At 49.6% G+C, this 17,459-nt stretch overlaps 1 protein-coding gene across 1 annotated transcript in view; it reads right to left on the minus strand.

Annotated features, from left to right (window-relative positions):
• The window catches only part of WNT7A (Wnt family member 7A), a 35,775-nt gene extending 19,125 nt beyond the window's left edge, over positions 1–16,650 (minus strand). Inside the window, exons 1-3 of the mRNA XM_058845275.1 lie at positions 15,894–16,650; positions 14,783–15,009; positions 3,717–3,988 (exon numbers count right to left, since the gene is read on the minus strand). Of these exons, the coding sequence (XP_058701258.1) occupies positions 3,717–3,988; positions 14,783–15,009; positions 15,894–15,964 (570 nt within the window). The 5' untranslated portion in view covers positions 15,965–16,650. The remainder of the gene's footprint in view (positions 1–3,716; positions 3,989–14,782; positions 15,010–15,893) is intronic.
• Between the last annotated feature and the right edge of the window lie 809 nt (positions 16,651–17,459).

Here is a 17,459-nt window from a genome sequence, read left to right on the forward strand (position 1 = left end):
CATTATTGTGTTACTTACAGTAATTTAATCAACTTCGTATTTGAGAAGACAAATTTGCTAACAGACAATTCAGTCTTGCAATTATTCCTCCTCACATGGAAGTTTGCAGGGCAAATAAGGATTATGCCTTTAAATTAATTGAAGCTTTATCTCCCTTTTCTGACCCAGCTGTTTTGAATTCTTCTCCTGTTCCCACTGTACTGCTTGCTCCTTCCTGCAGTGAATCAGCACTTCAGGAAACACTAATTCAAAGAGGAAAGACACCCTAAACTCTGCTTCTGAAGGTCAGAAATCACTGCTCTCCACCAGGTTTGACAAATGAGGTGAAGCTCTGGGGCTGCTCAGGGCCAGTTTGATGGGGTGTTTGTGACCCCTGCTCAGAACTCTACCCTTCCATCAGTCCGAGGAACTTGTGCTACAAGTGAGCCCTGCTGGATTGTCACCCAGACAGAGAAACAGCCAGAGCCCTGTCCTTCAGTGTGAGGAAAGCTGCCCCTGGCTGCAGGACCCACGGGCACCCTGGCTGTGTTTGTGGAGGGAGCAGGTTGGAATGGGTCATGTCCCCCACACTGCTCCCAGGGGCTGCTCCTCGCTGCATCCTGGGTGTGCACCAGGGATTTCCAAGCACTGCACGACCCAAACTGTTCAGCAACAGAACAGGGATGTTCTCCAGCTGTGACTTTTGAAATCCTACACATCTGACACCCTCAGCTGTCTCATTTCCAGCAAGAACTGACAGGCTGTAGAATCCCAGAATATCCTGAGCTGGAAGGGACCCTCAAGGATCACCCCATCCAACCCCTGGCTCTGCACAGACACTCCAACAATCCCTCCCTGTGCATCCCTGAGAACATTGTCCCGAGGCTCCTGGAGCTCTGGTAGCCCTGGGGCTGGGCCCATTCCCAGGATAACTGTGTCCCTGCTCTGACAGAGCTGTGTGTTCAGAGACTGCTGCTGGCATCCCAGGCAGCACAGAGACACTGCCTGGGTAAAACAGGACACACAGTTCCTAGGGCTCCTCTGAGAGGCTGGAGGGCCTTGAACTGAGGTCTCCAGAAATCCTGCATCAAGCTTTTCCTGGTGGTTCTCTGTCAGCTCCTACAGTCCCTTCTATGTCCAGTGTTCCCAGTAATCCCAGCAGACCATTCTCACCCACCAAGATGGAATGGATGATTTTATCAGTGGTTCTCAAGAAGATAACTCGGTACTGATAGATCTGTGCCTTCCTAGAGTGCCTCCTGAATGACCTGCAACAGGTGTCACCTTGAAGAAGTACCTTGTCACAGGTGAGCACCAGGTAAGTGGGCACGGCACAGCTCCACAATGCAAGACCAAAGAAGTAGAGAGAGGACTGACTTTTGAACTGCATAGCAGTGCCTACAGGTGGTAGTAAGAAATCAATAAGAATTGATTTATTTTTGGAAGCCTGGTAGGTGCCAGTCTGTCTCCTAAGTGCATAAATATCATCAAAACCTAGCCATGGGCGAGTGAAACAAGACAAGAATTTGTAGCCCAGAGGAAAGCCACCATGAATAGATTGTGTTGAGGCTGATAAGATCCATACTGCTCCAAAATGGAGAGCTCCACCTCACAACAAGGCTCTCTTTGTTGTAGAAGAGTCAGGTTGTGAGAGTCCTGGCGTGCCAAATACCTGTAATGGCCTCCCCTGCCAATTGTTTTTAAATACTGTGATCTTTCACACAGGAGCAAAGCCTGAAAGAAATTTCTCTAGCAAAACCATGATTTATTCATTCTCTACAGGGCAGTGGAGCAACAAGCATCTCCTCAGTCCTGTTACTCTTTCTCTCCCCTGAAGATTTCAAGCAGAGATTTGTTCAAAGATGGGTAGTTTTGCTCTGTGAGGGATGCAGGAAGAAGCGCAGATCTATCTCTAGATCAGAGAAGTTCCTGAGCCTGCTGGAGAAATGGAAGATGGCCAGAGATAGCACAAACCGCTGCTCTCCCACGTAACAATGTGGAGAGCTGAACCTTCCAGGCATGAGCTTTCAGGACAGCAAATTGTGCTCAGAAAGGTGAGAAACACAAGGAGCCTCACAGCAAGGCTGGGGAAGCTCCTGGAGCCAGCCTTCCCACAGCCACCACCAGGACCAATGGCCTTCCTCTGCCCAAGGTCTGTACCTGGGGGATAGCCAAGGCAAAAAACACAACTTTTCTATTTGTCCGCATTTTTGAGCTTTGCTTTGGGGAAATTTTTATGGCCAGTAGGCAGTTCCAGCCATGTTTGCAGTCTGGCGTAGGCTGGTGTGTCATTTCCTGGGAATCTTTTACTGCCAGCACCCATCAAATACAAGCAGACGTTTGAAGGAAGTAGCTTTGCCACAAAGGTGAAATTCCTCTGCTATTTTTTGTTTCACCAGGTCTGTGCTTGTACAGCAGAGCAGGCTGTGGGTCTTGGTGTTTCACTAAGCTTTTCAGGATGTACCTGCATGCTACCAGAACCTAAGTAACAAAGATCTCAGATCGTTAGTTTAGCAAATATTAATGCTCAATTAAAGTTATTCCTGGAATTCAGGGTTCATTTTGCCTGTGTTGAAATAAAAGTTTTCACACCACAGAGCCAGACACAGGCATTTGGGATACTACACAGTATAAAACCCAGAATCTCACCTATAAAACTCCTACAGTAGCATTAAATTAAAGAAGGGTTCAGCTTTTGTTTGGGGTGGAAATGGATTTTCTTCAATACCATCTGCCTGGCTCCAGCATAACTGTCTCAGAGCATACAGGTAATTACCACAACAAAAATAGCATCCACAAATTAACTGATGCTCCCAACTTCCTTCTCCCATTTGCCTCTAAGTCACACTCACATGATGCTGGAATCAGGACTACTGCACGTGAGGAGATAAAAGGAGAGCTGAGAATGCAGGGATTGACATCCCTGGGAGATGGGATGAACTCCTGCAGGGAGGGCCCTGCTGGCCTGTGCCCAGGGTGTGGGGAGCACATAGACACTGCTGGCTATTCCAGCCGCAGCAATTGCAGCCACAGTCCCTCTGGGACTGCCTGGGAATGCCTGACCCGCAGGGACCTGGGGAGCACAGCTCAGACCAGGCTGGGTCCTGTGCCTGCCCCAGCTGCCACTGAAGATCAAGCACATGGCCAAGGCAGCAAACCCGGGGTGTTCAGTGCCCGGGATCCCCAGGAAACCCGTGTGTGGGAGCTGCTGGAGTCCTGCCTTCCTCAGTGCTGCTTCTGCAGCAGCTGCTCTCCGTCCCAAAGGATGGGATGGGGTGGGAACGCTGCTGTGCTGGACCCAAATCCGTGTCACAGTGTGACCACGGAGTGACAGGGACTCAGCCCCGGGGTCTTGCTGCTGAAGCCTTTCCCTCCTCGCAGGGGTGGCTCTCACACAAACAGCGAGGTTTGAACAGTGGGGTTGAAAATGATCCCTTTTCAACTAAGTGAGACGTTCATGTCTGAACCTGATGAGACTCCCGCTCACCCACACAGTAGCAGGCAGCTTTTTACCAGAAGTACCATTCGACTTCCCAGATAAAACGTTTGATTTTTTTTTTTTTTCCTTTTTCACAGCTCCAAAGAGTAACATTTAGACAACTGATGAGCAGATGGTCCAACAACCTGCAGAGGATTGTCTGCTGTGAATGATGTCAGCCCTGCGGCTCTCCTGCTCTGCAGGCCGCCAAAGCCCATCCCAGCCCCGGGATGGACACGGGGACAGCGGCGCCACTCACCTTGCGCCCGGCCTCGTTGTTGTGCAGGTTCATGAGCGTCCTGGCGTTCTGCTTGATCTCCCGGGCGTCCACGAAGACCTTGGCGAAGCCGATGCCGTAGCGGATGTCAGCGGAGCAGCCGCCCCATTTCCAGCCCTCCTCCTTGTGGTACTGACCCTGCTTCTCCTTGTCGCAGCCGCAGTCGCTGAGGTTGCCCTGCGTGCAGGCCGCCGTGATGGCGTGCGCCACGCCGGCCGCGATGATGGCGTAGGTGAAGGCGGCCTCCCTGCTCCCTGCAAGGCAGAGCGGGCCGTGAGCACCGGGCGGGGAACAGCGGGCACAGGACAGGGGAACAGCGGGCACAGGACAGAGGAACAGCGGGCACAGGAGAGGGGAACAGCGGGCACAGGAGAGGGGAACAGCGGGCACAGGACAGGGGAACAGCGGGCACAGGACAGAGGAACAGCGGGCACAGGAGAGGGGAACAGCGGGCACAGGACAGGGGAACAGCGGGCACAGGACAGAGGAACAGCGGGCACAGGAGAGGGGAACAGCGGGCACAGGACAGGGGAACAGCGGGCACAGGAGAGGGGAACAGCGGGCACAGGACAGGGGAACAGCGGGCACAGGACAGAGGAACAGCGGGCACAGGACAGGGGAACAGCGGGCAATTCCTGCGGGAGAACAGCCCTGGCTGCTCTTGGGAACGCTGGGAATCTGCTGCCACGAGCAGGGCTCTGCTCCTTCTGAGTATTGATCTGGTGCGTGCTCGTCTCTAAAGCAATCCCCTCTCCATGAGGCAGGGGGAGATCAAGTGTTCTCAGGCCGATGCCTTAGAATTTTAGCTTTTATACGTTTCAAATCATGTACTAATGTAGTGTATAACTCAAAACTCCATATAGAGTGTTAGTTAACTGTCTTCACAATTTGGTCAGACAAGACAATTCCCCTAGGCCTGAAACTCAAAGACACCCGACAGCCTCAGGCCCCAAAAAGAATAAACAAAAGTGAATTGGAGGGAGCAAACTGGGGGTAAATTACTTCATTACCTGAAGCTGTAATTGGAGAATTAATCCCTGATTTGTAAAGGGACCAAGCTTATAATTGTCTGAAAAACTCAAGACCATTGTCCATCTTGGGTGTAGCCGCTGGGAGGCTTTTGGATGACCAGGGTGTATCTACTGAAGGCCTTTAATAAATACCCATTTTAGTCTCTTAATCTTGTCTAGCCTCTGTTCTAGGTAGATGCTCCAAGGCATCAAGGCAGCTTCATGTCTATTATTTCCAGATACTATAAGAAGTAAGCAAACTAAAGTTATAGCAAAAGACTGGGGAAAACAAAAGAGGTGGGCTTGGGGGTTAATTTGTTAAAATACCCATATGCTCAACTTTTTAAAAATTCAGCTCAGAAATAGGTTTTTTATTTAAAAATTCAATTCTACACTAAAAGATATTTTTTACAGGACAACCACTTCTGTTAGACTCTTGTTCTGAAAACATTTTAACTCCACTGGGACATTTTTTTTCACATTGTAGGTGTCAAAATGTTTTCAACACTGACATTTGTGCTGACTTAATGAAATAAATAATTTCAAAATTCCTCATAAAATGAAGAAAAAATCCTGACCTGCTCTAGGGCACCATGACCAGAGCAAGGTGAAGTAACATCCTCACCGGAGGGCTGTGAGACAGAGGTTGAGCCAATATTACTTTGTGCAATAAGGCCATAATGACAGGTTTCTGTTTCTTGAGGAGGGGTGTTCTCACTTTAAATCTAAGATTTAATTTCTCTTTTAGAAGTTTTGTTAGATTCTGGTTTGTGGATTTCCCACATGTGGACCCTACAGGATCTGTGAGATTTCTGGAAACAGTTCAGCTGAGAGAGGACCTTTCACAGCCTGAGGAGGTTTGCAGAGATTGCCCATGTGTATCAAAGAGCCCTTAAAAATGTTTGGATCTCCCAAACCAAGAACTTGCCCTACTCTTACTTCTCCAATGACAAAATGCACCATTGCATCAATAGGATCAGAATTAGGCTGTTAATTAGGGGAGTGCAGATGGGAAGATCCACTTCCCTTCTCCAAGCGCCCATCAGTTGAGTCCTGGCAGACCTCAGCTGCTGGCAAGAGTTTGTTATCCATGAAACAAGCCCATTTCTGCTGTTCATTGCATTTCACAAAAAAATCATCATTTTGGAAAGAGACCTTCCAACTCTTCAGCCTTGGCTGCATCCCTTTCGTATAATATGATCTGGATTTCTCTACTTGTCGCTTTTAGTGATAAATGTTCACTTCCTTATGCCGAGGAAGTGAATGGAAAACAAGATGACATTATGACAATCTGTTAATAGTCAACTTTGTGCCCTCTATTAGCAAAGGCAGTATTCCTTAATGCTGCTATGTGCTGAATTTATTAAGGAACTTACAGTCAATTATCAGACATCCTCAAAGAATTCCTTGTTTCTCCTTACTTAAAAAAAAAATAAATCATAAAATTATTCGTTTTGACTGTGGAAGTTGCAGATTAAGTTTTCTAGAATGCTTTGCTCTTTATAAAAATCTGAATGTGGAAGAGAAATTCCAGGCTTCAGGTATATTTGGAGTTCAGCTTTTCCTCCAGTTTACCCTCATCAACACCCTCACTATTTTAAGCACAACACTGTGAAAAAGGCACTGATAAACAATGTACAGTAAGAATTCTCACTTCTATCTCTGAGAGGGCAGCAATGCGCCACACCAGGTTTCTACTCCACACAGCAGCAAATGGGACATTGTCAAAGAAGTATTTTAGAGTTGAATTTACACGTGGTTCTTTTTTCCCCTCCATTTTGATTACTTTTATTCAACTTTTTCTGAAAAAGTTATTTTCAAGATCTAGAACAAAAACCACTGTGAGATCACTTTAATCTGACATACTCAGCATTGTAGAGGCTGAACAGCTCTTTTGCTTTTTAGAGGGGAGAAAAATGCAATGTAGAAAATATAAAATTAGTTAATACAAGCAGAGTCAGAAGCCAGTGTCTAGTTTGATCATAAATTACATTACATAAATTATTTTATAAGTTTGTCTTATTTGGGAGAAAATCTTAGCAGCTTTTAAAAACTCAAATTTTGGAGATTACAAGATAAACAAGGCAAGTGCCTAGAAGAATTGATCCTGGTAGGAAGTGCCTTGGCACTTGTGCAGTGGTGATAAAAAGATGTGGGTTTGTCACGTCTGCATCCAACTGTTCCTGTTTTTCATAAATGATTGACTTTTGAAAGTCTTGTTACCCTGGCCTGGCTCACACAAATGTGAGCGTGGGAGGAAGGCTCTGAGCCTGAGTCCCTTCTGTGACAGTGCTTGAGGTCCCAGGGGTTTGTGCCCAAACAGGGTAACCTGAGCACAGGGGCGTTCCTGCCCCTTTTAAGTAGAAATTTTACTCCCCTACTTTGGGTTTCAGCAGAGAGTTAGAATTCCTGGAGGATCTCAGGGGGAAACATGGCTTTACCAAGGTATGGCCAGGCAGCTACTCCTACAGAAGTTAGACAAAGGTGGAGAGTCACCTGTCAAAGAACCATGGAATCCCAAATGGTTTGGGTTAGAATAGACCTTAAAGCTCCTCTCATTCCACCCCTGCCATGGGCAGTGACATTTCTACCACTCCAGGGTGCTCCAAGCACCATCCAACCTGCCCTGGACATGTACAAGAATTACAAGCCATCCCTTCAGCTCAAAAATCACACATTCTTCTCCTTATCTCAGACAAACCATGGTAAACACTCCAGAGAAGGATCCAGAGCAGTCAGAGGTTGCTCTGGCCATTCACAAGGCCAATGAGCTGATGGGCTCCAGCCATGGCTCTGCTCCCTCACCCTCACCTGGGGCTCTCCCCAGCCCCAGCCAGGGCTGTGAGACCACAGGGTCTCTCTTCAAGTATTGGACAGAAACATCCTCCCGCTTTTCCTGTGTTTTTCTGGACTTCAGTGAGGTGTGCACCACATTGCAGCTCCATTTGCTCTGATGGCAGAGAGCTTGGCATTGATGGCTTCCCAAATTTCTGCAGCTCTGTCTGCTGATGCAGATCCTCCTCCAAAGCACTGTGTCCTGTTTGCAGACCCTGCACTGGGCAGGGCACCTTCCCAGGCTGTCAGTACCTTTGCCTCTGGGCTCTGCACAGTCACCACCATGGGGTGCCAGGTGTCACAAGGGGAAGAAGCACTGAGAGTGTCACGGGTGAATATAGACAGATATTACCAGGACACCTGCTCTCCTAACGCTGAGCACAATTATGCACAACCCATGCACACCTTGGAGCCTTAATTCTGCAAACACTCACTGTATGCCTCTGATTTTGGATATGAATGTTTTCTAGACTGGGTTTTGGCTGATCAGCCTGTCTATCAGCTGTACAGATTGGTCTGCATTCTGGTTTTCATCTAGCTAACTTCATTTGGGTTTAAGTTTAATCTTTAAATTTGAAAACTCTGCAAAAAATTTATTCACACAGATTAGAAATGGGAACTTTTTTTTAAAAAAAGAAGTGCAATACCTTGATGTTGCTTGGGAAACAAAGGCTAAGGCTACAAAATTCAGAGTGGATTTACTTGCAGGAAGTCAGTAGGTGCTCAGCAGTTTGGGATCTAAGGGTGTTTCTAAACAGCCTGTCCCACCCTATCAGTCCCCCTCAAACTGACTAAGCTGTGAAATAAAAGAGAGACAAATTTCTGTTTATCTCACTGGAAAACATGGGTTGTATTTTCTGCTATTTAAAGCCAAAGGGTCAGAGAGGGAGTTATCTGGAGTGACATGAGCTGAAATATGATTGGGAAAATATAAAGATGGAAAACACAGCGTACCTTGCCAATTATGTGCCACAGCAAACATTACTCCTCATCTCTCGATAGAGGCCATAACTCACAGCCTGGAAAAATGCAGAGCAGAAACCATCCCCTGCCTGCTTTGTGCTTTGCCTCCTCCTCCTTCTTTGGTAGACTACATATGGTCCAGGAGGTTATTTTATTTTCATCTTTCTTTAGCCTAGCATCAGTGATTAATAAGAATGGTAGCTTAAAAAAAAAAATCACTGAAGTATCCTTTTGAAGTTTGGGGGGTTGGTGCCTTAAAATATTGTATTCAGTTGAAATTAAAAGGATGGTTGCCTATAAAACAGTGCTGTGGCTTTACAAATATTAGTACAAATAAATAACATACAGAGTGGTTTTAAGAGGCATTCAAATCTCTGGGGTTTTAGTCCCTGCCCACTTTCACAAGCTAAGGCTCCTTTCATTGGCACATGAAACTCTCGCAGAGGAAACACTCCAGCTAAAGCGATTATTTCTGAAAACACCCTCTTCAAATTTCTAAAGTTACTACTGAAGACCCGTGCACTGCAAAAATCAGAGGCATTATTCTGGAGTTTAAATAAGTCTCCCCTTTCCAGAAGGCTCTGGGCCACCATGCCCCAGCCCTGCTGGGGAACCCTGCACTGCCCTTGCCACAGGAGATCTCCCACCTTCCCAATCAGATGCAATCTTTCTGTTTTTCTGGAACAAGTACTCACAAGACATCTCTGAAGGCAAGTATGAAAACCTTGTGATGGGAATTCCAACTGCAGTGACCCTGGGGCAATGTTTTATCTTGTAGTGACAGTCCCTGCTGAGAAAGATTGACTTTTTGGCATAAAGCAGCTTTGGATGATCAGGCCATATTTCAGCCTGGACTCTGTTTTGCCTGCAAATAACTGTTCTCCTGCAAGACACTGACAGCAAAAACTGGTCGTAAGAGCTGGAAACCTAGCACAGAAATTCAGACTTACTTGACTAGATAACAAGACTTCTGTTAATGACATTTCTTTTCTCTGCATCTTGGTAGATTCATAACAACCATGGTTCTGAAAACAGAGTATTTATCAAACTTTCCTCTAAATACCAACCAAACAAAATAGTGCAGCAGCACTCAGAACCTAGCTTCCCATAGACCTGTGCAGGTAATCTTCTATGCAATACAAAACCAACAAGGATTTTCCTGTCAGAGCTCCAGGAGCATGCGGACACTGCTCCCATGGATGCACAGGGTGGGACTGCTGGAGTGTCTGTGCAGGGACAGGGTTGGACTCAGTGATCCCTGAGGGTCCCTTCCAGCTCAGGAGATTCTGGGATTCTACCAGTGGCTGTTCACTTGGTCTGTTATTCTGGAATTCAAACAATCAGACGTTAAAACCTGACACAAGAGACCCAGAAGCATTTAAAATCAAAATGCTCCTTGAAATGATTGAAGATTAAATCTGTTCTTCAGCACCCCTTTACTGGGATGTTCTCAAAAGCATTTGTCTATAACACAATATGGAGATTTACTCCTAACTTTCCTGTTAATTTTTCTGGTAAATCTACCCAGACAGAGAGGAAAATGTCCTAGATCTTCTCTTTTCCATAGCAGCAGGAGAGCTATTCCTGACAGCTCCTGAACACGTTAGTGAAGGGTTTGCCTTGTAGGACAGTTGCCATTTGTTTCAATAGGCAGGAGTGGGAACATCCCCTCTTCCCTTATGTGGCTTGAAACCATAGAGGAAAACTTGATTTTAATATCTGGAAAACAAATCACTGCTAAATTCAATCCAGTGCAGAGTCAACAGCGCAGTGGATAAAGGAAAGCCAACAGATTCTTCTGGTTCAATGTGTGCAGAGGTGCTGGGCTGCCCTGCTCTGCTCATCAGCTTCGAGACCAGCCTGTCCATGGGGATTCTTCTTTTGATTTCAGCTTCCCTTACTCCCAAGGGTAATGTTAGGTGGGTGAAGCGTTGCTGTTATTATGCTGAAGCATTTTCCAGGGTAGAAGAGAGCAAAGAACTGCTGCATTTTTGTAAGGCCAGGATGAAGACCTGGCTAAAATGTTTTGCTGTAATGTTCCTTGCAGACAACCACTCACACCTCGATTCCCTCCATCCTTCCCCCCGCCACAGGGTCCTTGCAGCTTCTGCAGGACTCTTGTGCCTCTCTTCTCTCAGATCTGTCCTGAGGAGCCTCCACTTTGCCGTGTCCCTCTGTGGAAGTGCAAACAGTCTGTATCACTCCACTTTCTTGTTTAACAGTGCGAGTGCTGCTACTTGTGGCAAAAGGAGATCATAACCCACTATGGTGCCAATGTGATGCTGTCCTCCAGATCCCATGAAATGTAGGCATGTCCCAAGGCAGTTCTTTGAGACAGCAGCACAGTTACTGCTGGCCACCTGCTCATGAGGTCGCACCCTGAAAAACAGGCCCCTGAGGCAGCTGATGGAAAGCCTTTGCCACAGCTCTCGCTCTTCCTGTGATCCAGCAGAGCCCAAACCTCTTTGAGAAAGACTTTCAGAGTCTATCAAAGGCATCTCTGGCTGTTCAAATCCTTAGGCTTGAACCACATTTTACCTGAAGACAGATGGGCAGGAGAGTTTTGGCCTATCCTGCTTTAAAAACCTTGGTTTTGATTGTGGCTGTCCTCAGGAACAGAACTGCTGACCACCATGGCAAATATATTTGGTTTTAAGTATGTCCATAATTGCAGCGTTGCATCATCTCCACAGTTATTTTAAAAATTCACTCTGTGACTCTACATTATTAATAAGGTGTCTGTGGAATGGCCTAGAAAAAACGTCCCTGTGTCGATCTGGACCGCGCGTCCATCGTTCCCTCCGTGACTGGAGCAGAGCAAACTGATGGCACTTTGCGACTTCTCTTGGTGCTCTTGGCACTGCTGTCACCAGCTGGCACAGTGAGACATCCACAGGGTGTCAGGAGAGGAGAATCTCTCTTTGGAAGGGCAAACCAGATAAAATGACCCAGGAAATGGAGAGAGTGCTGGGCACTATTTGGAAGCCCACTGTGATGAGCGGGAATCTCAAGCCTGTGAGCACAAATATGCTCTAGGATTAATTCAAATGGTTGCTTGCTGTAACTCTACAAATCAACTCTACAATAAACTCTACAAATAAACTATTACTTCACTGGGAGATGGATTATTTGCGAATTTTAAAAGGTACTCACATGCTACCGGTTAGAATAGGGAAATATTGTTTGATGCTATCCTTCTAGACAACTTCAAGTGTTTCAATAAGGTTAGTATTGCCATTTTAAAGGTAAGAAAAGAGAAACATGTAAAAGAGTGCCATGATCCTCAGCTACACAACAGCAGAGCCAGGAGAAGAGTGACCCTGAATGGCAAAAAGAGAATTTAAGTAATTGCAGTACATTTGCATAACATTCATGAAATAGATTACCCAGCAAGGGTAAAAGGAAAGAAACCTGGATTTGAAGATGAGGCTTAGTGTGCCATCCAAGCTGTGGGTTTGGATCACAAGACTCTCTGGTACCTAAGGGAACTTATTTGTGTGGACTGACACACATAAACTCTATTTTCACATGAGTTCCTCAAGCACATCCTCCCAGACTGCTGCTAGCCTCTGCTGGCTGAACACATGGGGGCTTGTGGCACTCACATCTCCTCATCACAGAGCAGCCCAGCAGTGCCACTCCAGAGGCAGAGGAAGCCTCACAGAGACAGAAGGATGAGATCAGGTGTGGTTCACTGAATTTATTGCAAGTGGCAAGACAAAGGTGCCCTGCACTCCCCAGGCAGTAGCCTCAGGATGCAATTGCCTGAAAGGTACAGTCAGCTGTTAAATGCCAGAGGAGGGACTGCTGTGTTCAGGGCTGCTGGGATAGTATTTTGGAACACACCATGTCAAAGGCTAATTAAAAAAAGCAATGAGGGTATATTATCCTCACCTAATGGCAGCCTGTGTTGTTCTGGTGCTCTGTCACCTTAAAATGCTTCCTGTAGGGGTTTATGGTCCTTCATGTCACACATCTTTCTTTCCTATTCAGGGCAAGGCCCTCAGGCCTGATCTCCTGTTTGTGGGCACCAAATTTGACTTATGGCTTTATGGCACGTAGGTTGTTCCTTTTTCAACCAAATCAAAATATTATTTTTCTGGATGGTAACCTGGAGCACACCCTGACAGAGATTCTTGGGAAACAGTAAAAGATTCCTTTTCCTCATAGCCATAGAAAGATGAGCTGTGTCAGAGATTCAGAGTTTCTAGACCCACTGATAGGGAAGAAGCAGAAGAACAAGAAGACCACCTGAGCAGGAACAGTTACATTAAAATACTTCATGGTGCTTGAGAGCCTGAGTATCCTTGAGTCTGCAAAAATGTCTGTGCAAAAGAAAAATTTGCCATTGGATTTCAACCCTCTGTGATTTTACCAAAGTTTACTTTAAAATTAACATATATAACCTGTCTAAATTTGAGGGTATTGTTATTCTTTAAAATAATTTTATGGAGTTTTGTAATTTGGATGCCATTCAACTCTTGACTCTGTTCTGAAACCAAGGAAGAATTTGCCCTATCCATCTTAGCTTCATAATGGATAGATAGAACATATTAAGAGTTATCACCTCAAAGGCAGATCAAAGTCTACTTCCTTTGATATTGACTTTCTTTAAAAGGACCTAAATATAACCCACTAGCTAAATAATTCAATTTTCGGAGGGAGGAAAGGAACTGAGAGCATGTTTACATGACAGACCACAACAACTCCACAATTTTCTAATTTCTGGGAGAAGAAAAAATCCTTTTCACATTTTCTGTTTAAGGAAATGTTACTCTTAGACTAAATGAGCCCAAACCTGTCAGCCATCCAAATGGACTCTTCACTGACAGAAATGGCAAACAGTTGCCTGCATCACTGACAGGAAGAGCTCAGCTCAAGGAACAGAAACAGTGAGCTGATCTGGATAAATGCTCCATTTTCAGATGTTCCCCAGTGTTGTGCAGAGGGCTTTTTACCTTCTCTACTTGAGCCAGTCTGATTATCAAAGGTGTTGAAAGGCAGGGCTTTCAAACAGAGTCGTGCTGCTCTCTTCCTGTTCTTTCCTTAAATATCTAAGTTTTGGAGTGTGCACTGATGTGATAAAACACACGCTCGGTGCTCTCAGGGCTTCCAGAGCAGAGTGGCAAAGCTGCACCTCTGTGTTTCACGGGAATGCCAGGAATGAGGGACTGGGACAGATCCTGCCATGGGACTGAGCAGTTCCTGGGGCCAGCCCATCCACAGGGTTCCCCCACAGCTGCTCAGAGCTCTCCTGGCCCCTGTTCTCTGCGCTGCCTGCTGTCCTCATGAAACATCCATGTTTTCTACCATGCTAAGGATTGCTTGATAAGTTTTTGGGCTTTTGCAACTTCATTTTAACATGGGAAACCATTTTAACTGGAAACCACAGATCCTTTTGGATATGGAATGTGGTGCTATGAGAGATTAGCTTTCAGTGGTGGCTCTAAAAAAGACTAGCTTGTATTTGTAAAACACATTCCTTGGTCTTTGCATTTTAGGTGCTGTGGAATCAAAAAAACACTGAGAAAATTTCACTACTGAGTTTTGCAGAACGGGGGCATGAAAGCTTTAACCTCAGCCCCATTTCTTCAGGTATTTACATTTGTTATTATTAATGCTGCTTTAGTTTAGAATTTGGATATATTTTGTACTGCTGCAATAACTGAAAACATGGAAAATGGAAGTGAGATTGTCTGTCAGTCGATTGGAACAGCGTTTATGAATGCCCTGACATCTCGAAGCAGAACACACCCATTCTTCCTCGTGGCACAGAAGTACAGCTGCTGTAGGAGAAGGATTTTGTGTGGTAAGAATCTCTCACAGCGAGACCGATCGCTGTGCCTGGGTCCCACCAGGCACAGACATCAGGCCAGTATCCCCGTGGGGATGCCTGCACCCCAGAAGTGGAATTTCCACCTCTGCTCAGCATTCTGGCTCTCACCGCTGCCTTCAACAAGAGCCAGGCCCCTTTTGTTCCATCCCTAAGGACATTAATAAGGCTGCTGTCCTGTGCACACAAACGGGAAGCATTTTGGAGAGGATTTCTGCGAGCAGGGCAGTGAAATCCTGCGGTGGGGGCTGACGCACATGGAAGTGAAGCCCAGGCAGGTGCCGTGCGGGCGGGAGCAGCAGCGTCCAGGTGCACACGGTCCCAGCGCCCGTCCTGCCCCGGCCCGCAGCCGTGCCCGTGCCACCCCCGGTGCCCGCAGGGCCGGCAGCACGGCCGGGAGCACGTACCCACTTTGAGCTCCTTGCCGAAGACCGTCCGCTCGCCCAGGGCCGAGCAGTTCCAGCGCCCGTTGCGGAACTGGAACTGGCACTCGTTGATGCCCATCTGGGACCCTTCCCCGATGACAATGATCGCGTCGGGCCTGCTCTGGCAGATCGCCCGCTGCCGGGGGGCGAGCCCCGGGATCTTGTTACAGATGATGCTGGCTCCCAGGGCCACCACAGAGGAGAAACCCCTGCAACGAGAAGACACCGGCGGTGGCTGAGGGGAGGCAGGTCCCGGAGACAGAGCAGCACTCGCTGCCTTCCCGTGCGGCGGCTCCGGCGCTGGCAGGTGCCCCGGATAGCGCCCGCCTTTCCCCTGTCGCTTCCCTCTCCCTGTCCCTCTCTCCAAGCCGAGGCTGAGATAAGCAGCGCGTGGGCTCCTGCCAAAACAGGACCGAACTTCCTCCTTGGAGAAGTAAAGCGCATGCAGCGGCACTGCCTGCCCAGGCCACGCACAGGCAGCAGGCTGGGAGGGTTTTCCCAAACCCGTCCAACAGTTAGAGGAGAGAGGGAGGCAGGGAGGGAGGGAGGAAAGGATGGGGGACAAGCCACGCTCCCTGCCCCGGGGCCGCGCCGCCTCTTCCCGCACGCAGCGCACCTGGCCGGGGATGCTGCGGGTCCCGAGCGCCGCCGCCCTCCCGGGACGGGCGGCGTTGTCTCCGCTGCGATCTCCCCGGGCGGCAGCGGCCGAGGGATGTCCCTGCGGGAGGCGCGGGCAGACACGGGGCAGGGAGCGGCCGGGACACCCCTCACCGGGCCCGCCGGCCGGGCTAGCCAAGGGCTGGCTGCGCGGGGATCGCCCGGGTGTCCCTTCCCGGCAGGGACTGCCTCCCAGCCGCCGCCTCGCCCCGCTGGAGGGTCGCTCCGAGGCGCGGGCGCTTTACCTGTGTTTTGAGACATAATCGTGATCTCCACCATCATCACTTTTAGTTTCTTCTTCTTTTTTTTTTTTTTTTTTTTTTTTTTTTTTTTTTTTTTGAGACTTCCCGAGTTAAATAGTAACAGGTCTGGGCAGGTTGTGCTGAGCGCAAGAGAGAGCGCGATTGTTATAGAAGAAGGAAAAAAAGTTACTTACCCGATCTTGATATACACAATCCCCAGGCTCAGGAAGATGTGGAAGATCCAGCGCCTTGTTTTCCTGTTCATATTCCTAGCTTGCCGTGCCTCAGACCAACACGCGAAAGGATGCCCGGCGCGCTCGGGGCCGGGGCCGCTCCGTCCCTGGCGGTCACGGCCGCCCGGCCGAGCGGGGCAGCCCCCGCCGCGCCCCGGGGCTCCGCGCCGAGCCCCCGCCGCCTCTCAGCATGGCCCCGCCGGGGCTCCGCTCCGCCCGCGCTGTCCGGGTGTGCGGGGCTGGACGGGCTGCGGGGTCCTGCGAGCGTCAGCCGCGTCCCCACCTTCAGTGTCAATTGGCTCTCTCTCTTCTTCACACCCCCCCACCCCCCCACCCCCCCGCTTTTCTTTTTTTTCTCTCTCTTTCTCTCTTTTTCAGATACTTGGGCGTGTTCTCCCAAGGAGGGAGTTGTCCAGCCGGGGGGGGTAAAGCGAGGCGGGGAGGTGGGCAGGAGGGGAACCACGAACGGCAGACGGATCACCTGCCTGCAGGCAGGTTCAGCGCGATCCTCCTCCTGCGGGCACGGCCCGGGGGAACGCGGCGGGGGCTCCAGGGGGTGTCACCGGGGGACGCCCCCGGGGCTGGCCCCGGCCCGCCGGGCGGCATTGGGGGCCCGCACCCCGCGCAGCTCCGCGCCGGCAGCGGGGCCGCAGCTTTGACTCCGCGCTCGCCCGCCCGCTCGCCGGGGCCGCTGAGCACCTGGGGCCGGTTTTATGCGTTTGTCCCGACGCTCCTCCCCCCGGTCTGCCTCCCGCGTGTCGCGGGCTGTCCCGCAGCCTCCCGGTCCCCGCGCCGAGATGAGCCCCGGGCGGCTGCGGCACCCCCGGAGCGCTGCCCGGCCCGCATCGGGGGGAGAGGCGGCACCGGCAGGTGCGGAGGGGGCCAGGACGGAGCCCCGTGTGTCCGCAGTGAGCTCCCCGCCGGTTTTGTGGCCGGTTCTTCCAGTGACAGGGCAGGGCTCGGTCCCCGTGGCAGTGGGCTCACGTCGATGTCCGCGCTCCAAGCCGCACTCCGGGGCTGGCCTGGGGGCTGCGGCCGCCCGGGAGCTCCGCGGAGCCGCCTGCCTGCGGCGGGCGGGGGGGCCGGGCCGGCCGGGAGGAGGATCCCGGCTCCTCGTTGCGGGAATTTACACGGATATGGTGACTTATTTTATTATCCACTTAAAATATTTCAAACAGGGAGGTTACCTAAATGATAACAGGGGTGTGGTGAGGGAATTGTTCTGCTGATAATGTTTTTCTGAAAACAAAAGCATTGATGACAAGATCCCTCAGGGTCCCTCGGAGGAGCCGGGTCAGAGCCCCCCGAGGAGCCGGCCTGGAGCCCCTCTCGCGGGGCAGCGGCCGCGTCTCCCCCGCTCTCCCGAACCACCCCAGGGAGGTCCAAGCAAGGCGCAGCCGGTCCGGGGGATGGGCCAGGTCCGTTCCTGCCGAGTTCCCGGGACAGGGAAGGGGTGTCCCAACCCAGCTCTCCGTCGCTCTGCGTTCCCAGGTGCGGCGGACGATTCCCATCACCTTGGCGCCCTAC

Source organism: Poecile atricapillus, chromosome 9 (genome assembly GCF_030490865.1).
Source record: "Poecile atricapillus isolate bPoeAtr1 chromosome 9, bPoeAtr1.hap1, whole genome shotgun sequence".
Lineage (NCBI taxonomy): Eukaryota > Metazoa > Chordata > Aves > Passeriformes > Paridae > Poecile > Poecile atricapillus.